The following is a 6096-nucleotide window of genomic DNA, read 5'->3' as shown; positions in this document are numbered from 1 at the left end:
GCCTCCCGGCACCAATCAGAAATTATAAGTAAGTTATGCATAGGTATATATATATCCATATTTAAGTATAAACCGATTATTGAAAATAAAATAAAAAAAAAAAAAAAAAAAAAAAAAAACAATAAAAATAAAAACACAAAAAAAAAAAAATATATATATGTATATAAATATATATATATGACCCTCAATTAATGATTAGGTCTAATAAGAAAATTTTAAATTATTGCGTCACTAAAATAGTAAATGTTAAGGAATATAATCGAAATAAAAATCCGTAGTAATGGTATAAACATAAATTCAGTATCAACAGTAACTATAAAAATATTGTAACTAATGTTAAGTAAGTACAGTGACTAAGTATATATAAGTTACTAAATTTAAGGTTTGTTATTTTAATCGCACAATCTAATACGTAAATGAATAGTGTAAGGAACTAAGAGCATACAAGCCACTCAGGGAAGAAAATTTATAAAACATACTATAAAAACTTATTTAAAACAATAATTTTTATTATAATCATTTTTTTTTATATAATAACATAAGTAACAATAAGTTACTTGCCAATTATCAAGTTGTGTATTATAATCTTAGCTATAAGTATAACAACCATTAACGGGAATGTAGTTTGAGGGATAACCATGACCTCAGTCATTTTCCCCGGACCCCTCTTCAGTCCGGAAAACCCCTACTGGCAGTCAACGAACTTGCCAGATGCACCGACACAAGACTCAGTCCCAGACATCAACAACAACGAGAAAAGATTCAGTGGGGCCACTTGAAGCAAGCGTGCTTGCCTCAACGTCCCATCCTTTTCCCAAAAGGGAAAAATCTACAAGAGCGATAAGGAAGAAAAACACTTGAACGTAACAAGTGTTGTGATGGCTCTACTCTCGACTTTCTTTGACCATGGACCCATAGACCTACTCACACTATCGAAAATTGAAATGCAACAAACTACCACCAGCCACGCAAATGAAAATTCACTGCTCTTACCAGCCCGGTAAAAGCAAATGAATTTAATTAATGATGAATTGTGACCTCTACCTTCTCTCATTTGAGATTTGGATGAAGACCACAATCCTGATGCCCAAGGAATATCAACCAACGGAGACCAAGCAGTGGAAGACCGAAAGCCCAGCAGCAAAACCAAAAGAACGAATGTAATAGCTTACAAATAAATAATTATTACTAAGCGAAAGTGTACATCAAACACAAGCTAACGATGTCCAGCAGCAGGAAACGAACGAATAAAACCCAAACACCAGCAGAAGAGCTTAACTTAACATCCTTAAAATCTACAGTTATCAACTAATTAAGGAAGGAAACGGAAGTCCAGGGATACTTAATTTACCAGTAAAAATACACGCTAATTTAAAGACATTTTTCTTTATTATTATTTATTATTATAAAAATACAAATCACCAAAATTATAATAATACATATATATATATATACATATGTAGGAAAATATTCTAAAATTATTGCTGGCGACCATTGCCGCAATACACGCAGCGGGACACTCTCGCGGAACATTGATCCCACAGCTCCTCGAGGATTATACGGACACGGGGAGGTGATGTTTCCGCCAGCTCCCACAAATGCATGGGACACATGGCCACTATCAACTGTAACAAAATGAAAATCATAAGATATATGTATATATATGCGTATGTGTGTATAAGGAAATAAATAAAAAGAAACTTACCGCCAGCAGCGACTCAAAAATAAACTGGTGCATTAGAGGCCAAGGCATAGCCGCCACCAACCAGCTCGCCTCCACCGACGTCATGGGTGACAATAGGCCCACCAGTGGATCCGTGAAAGGGATCGGGAAGGTATGCCCCTCCACGAATGTCACCCGGAAGGGCACGCTCACCGCCATTGTGTCACCACAAATAACCCGAACCCCGGAATGCTGCAGGTACTTCGTTATTGGAGGACGAGTCCTCGTAGCAGGAGCGCCCTGACCGCCACCGGTTACCGGATCGGACCGCTTCCTCTTGGACAAATGTTCCTAAAGAAAAACAAACAGCATAAGAAAAAGGGAAAAAGAAAAAGGAGAAAACATACAAAATTATATCATATTGTGTATATACATATATGTTATGTATGTGTGTATATATATATATCATATAAACATAAATACATAAATTTACCTGCTGCACCTCAGGCGCCGATTGGATTTCTGCTGGAGCTGGGCATCGCACCCAGCGAGTGTAAGGAGCTCTTGGCCGAACTGGCAGAGCCAACAAGCCCCTCAATAGGATATTCCCTGATGTTGAAGGAACCGGCTCCTCGATAGCCTGATTCTCCGACAATGACAAGTCCACCGGCTCCTCAGCCACCAAGGAAGAGACGTCAAGCGGATCTAATTCCCCAGGTCCCTCAGTGGAGCGCCTCCTTGGAGCTGAATCAAGTAACTGCGGCTCCAACTGTTGTTGCTGCTGCTGCAGTAACTCGTTCTGCCGGAGTAACTGCTGTAAAAGGAAAAATAATAAATATATAATCAAAATAAATAGAGATAAATGGATAAAAAAAAAAAAAAAAAAAAAAAAATGATATATATAATAATTAAAAAGAACGAGAAATTTTTCTTTAACATAATTGATTGATAATAATAATTACCTCCACAATGGACTGAGTTTCAGTCCTAACTTGCTCATAATCAACGTCACCCTGAACGATAACCTCTTCAGGCAACTCGACGACTTCAGATTTAATGACAAAGGCCATTTCTTCTATTCACCGGTTTACACTTGTCACGACGAGAAGTAACCTTGATAATGATGCTTACAAAAAAATTACGGGTATTTAAATCCACGAAGGATTCAAGGATTCACAAGGGTAGGATCCAAGAAGAACCAATCGAAGTTTAAAATTTTCCCACTACCCCAAAATTGAGAAAACGAAAACGCCTAAAACAACGCCTACAAAGTAATACTAAGAAAATTACAAATGTGCCACCAACACCCTTAGATGCACTGTCCCCTAAGAAAGAGAGAGAAAGAGCCAACACATGTGCCAAGCCATCGACAACTACCGCCCAAGGTCCAAGGATTCCTCCAATCATTAAACATAATTGTTACAAATAACGTAATTTAAAACTATTGATTGGTGATTCACGTTGACCTATACTCATTCACTTTTATTTAAGCAAAATTTGCATAAATTAAAGTCATCGAGGGCGATGACGACTCTGGGGGTAGAGATGTAACAATCGGTACACCTGAGTCACCACTCAATCGAACCTTAAGTTCAAAATTTTTCATTTTTATTTTATATAAAATTAATCTGGAGAATTCGGAGCACACTCACCAGAATACAATAATGCATCAAGATACGTACATGCGTAATGTACATGTGTTTACATTATATAAATATATATATATATATGTGTGTTGCCCGTATATGGGTACTAACATATTTTGGGTTTGCTCTGAATTCCCACAGACTAGTGTACAAGTATGAACGGTCAAGTTACAAGATTAAAAGAAACAAGCAAATAGAAAATAGTACGCACAGCTGCACCGCTATGGCCGGTCCCTTACGAGGAACCTGCTGATTCAATGTTTTCCAGATGTCCCACGCGAGGATTTCTCTGGGTCTTCCGCGACCGCGAGTCCCTCGTCATCGTAAAAGTCTTAATAAATATGTCAAAGCATTTCCTTGTTTTAGCTCGACTCAAATTTTTACGACTTTTCCAGTTAAAACATCTGTTACCAATAGGTTCCACTGTTCAGCGGATCCTTACTATTTCTTTTCTAATGTACAAATCTCTCTCGAATTTTATTTTTCTCTTAATTTTTAATTACATTTCTCAGAACCGTCTAAAATACTGGTAACAAGTGTCGTCATAAATTTGTCAGAGAGACGCTGTCTTTAAAAAAACTACATGGTCCCCTGCAGAACCTCTCTGTTCTTTTTCTATCACCCAAATTTTCTCTCAATTTTATTTTTCTTTTAATTATATTTTTCTAGAGTACAAAAATATGTTGACCATAAAAGTCATCATATATTTGTCAAAGAGATGTCGTTTTTAAAATCCCACGATTCCCCGCGGATCCTCACTTCCCCCTTCACCACCATAGAAAAACTTTTCTCTCAAATTTTTAATTATATTTCTCAGCAAATGTCATCATATATTTTATAAAAGTTATTTTCGAACAGCCCACCGCGGACTTATTTTTCTATTTTATATCCTGTTTACTACAAAATACCAAGAATTCCCGCAATAAATATGTCATTCTCAGCTGCTCAAAAATCAAACCCTTATATATAATTTTTCCTCTTTCTTTAACCCATTCTTTATTTCATCTTCGGTCCTACTTTTCTTTCAAACCTTTTCATATATAAACCCCGGAAAAATACTCAAATTCAGTCATTACTTCTACTACCGAAACCCTTGTCGGATCTATCTAAATCCGAGAGTAAGACTCACTGAGTCGATTTCAAAATTCGTTCTCGTGACGGTCCACAGCCTAGGCAACCGGACTCCTAGATCGATAATCGCAACTCGATTCTTTTATTAAAAATTATAAATTACGCGACTTAAATTTTATTTTTAAAACCTTTCCTCGTGACGGTCCTTCGCCTAGGCATCTGGACTCCTAGGTTGGATACCTAAAATAAAATCATTTGAGTTCGCATTAAAATTAATTAAATCCCTTCACGTGACGTCCAAATCGGAGTTCTTGTTCGGGAATAATTAATTCCGCTAATAAAAAATCTAAAAATCATAGAAAATTCACTCGAAGGCAAAGCCGGCCTTTCGGTTCAGCGTGCAGTGCGTTCGTTTGAATAGATTCAACCTGTGAATCTCAATAAACTGTCATAAACATTGTAAATTCCTGTGTGCACAAATTCAAACTGGTGAATTTGGAGTGAGTGTGTGTGCAGGTACATCAACCCTTCTGGGTAAGTCTAAAATTATAATATTTTTATGTAAAATTTAACCTGTCAATATACTACACATGTTTTTTTTATATACATTCGTCTTTTCATTTACTATCCTTTTTCTCCGGCATTCAAGTGCTTGTAATTTGAGTCATAGTAAACTTAAGTAAGACGGAGAAAGAACACGGTCTTCTCGAGGGCCCATATTCACCGACTCAACATCCCTCTCGCTCAGAAATCCCGGACCTACCCTAACGCCACGCAGGTCATTAAACGGGACAGTCTATAGTACATCCGCTCGGTACGAATAGACAAATAAGTTATAAACGATACGAAATTATAACATTCTTATATCAGCCACGTGAGCCGAATTCCTTGGTTGGATGACAGAATAAAAATAATTTCATATTATAACTTATAAATTAATAATCGGTGCCCAATCACTCATATGTTCTCACACTAGCCACGTGACGGTTCAATCGAACTCCTTGGTTGAGTTATAGAACGAGGTAATTCGGTATTCCGATATTAAATAATAAATTAAAATAACCCTTTCGCCCGTCGCCTTCACTCACTCCGATCGTGACAATATATATCATTATCGAATATTTTACGTTATCTTCGATTATCAATTTTATGACGTAGTCGTATGCAAGTGGATGTAGTCGCATCATTTAATGTTAGTCTGGATTATTTTCATACGTTTGAATGTATCATGATTGTATATAACTAGTTCTGAAAATAAAATCATTACATTGCCATATAGATAATTATATTGGGTTCATTTTGAATTATAATAATCCATTATTACACAACGTTTTCCACCTGGACACGAGGAGTGCTGAACAAAGTGATAGTTGATCAAAAAGTCAGTAGAAAAAGCTTTCAGTTTGAAAGACGAGCTTTTAGAAAGTAGCATCGAAGCGTGATCAGCAAGACAATTTCAGTATAAAAATAAAACAAAATAGAAAAGTTAAACATCGTTGGTTTAAGATCCAAGATACTTAAACTTTCGTCCCAACGCCCTCTCCCAGCCGCGTTCAATTCACAAATGGGATTGAGCGTGTTTCGCAAATAGTTAGGAAAAGGATCTAACGCCAGGATAAAGTGGTATCGGAACGAGACGATCGTCGAACAGATGCCGGAGTCATAAAACAACAGCTTCCTTTCTCTGTTCTTAAACCCCTGCGCCAATCGTCTCCC

General features: G+C 36.8%; 1 protein-coding gene across 1 annotated transcript; it reads right to left on the bottom strand.

Annotated features, from left to right (window-relative positions):
* Positions 1–1428: 1428 nt before the first annotated feature.
* Positions 1429–2733, bottom strand: LOC130677740 (uncharacterized). The gene is made up of 4 exons (XM_057484593.1): positions 2626–2733; positions 2157–2477; positions 1706–2014; positions 1429–1625 (listed from the first exon to the last, which is right to left on the bottom strand). Exons 1-4 carry the CDS (start codon positions 2731–2733, stop codon positions 1479–1481), a joined length of 885 nt encoding a protein of 294 aa, XP_057340576.1. The 3' UTR covers positions 1429–1478.
* Between the last annotated feature and the right edge of the window lie 3363 nt (positions 2734–6096).

Source organism: Microplitis mediator, chromosome 11, assembly GCF_029852145.1.
Source record: "Microplitis mediator isolate UGA2020A chromosome 11, iyMicMedi2.1, whole genome shotgun sequence".
Taxonomy (NCBI): Eukaryota; Metazoa; Arthropoda; class Insecta; order Hymenoptera; family Braconidae; genus Microplitis; species Microplitis mediator.
Note: the sequence above shows the minus strand (reverse complement) of the source record. Positions and strands in the feature narration are given on the sequence as shown.

Bases quoted from the DNA above. Each gene is read 5' to 3' on its own strand.
- LOC130677740 (XM_057484593.1), bottom strand. From the start codon at position 2,733: ATGGCCTTTGTCATTAAATCTGAAGTCGTCGAGTTGCCTGAAGAGGTT. The intron at 2,015-2,156 runs GTAAATTTATGT...GTTTTTCTTTAG, and splicing joins CGGCGCCTGAGGTGCAGCAG to GAACATTTGTCCAAGAGGAA. The intron at 1,626-1,705 runs GTAAGTTTCTTT...ATTTTGTTACAG, and splicing joins TTTTTGAGTCGCTGCTGGCG to TTGATAGTGGCCATGTGTCC.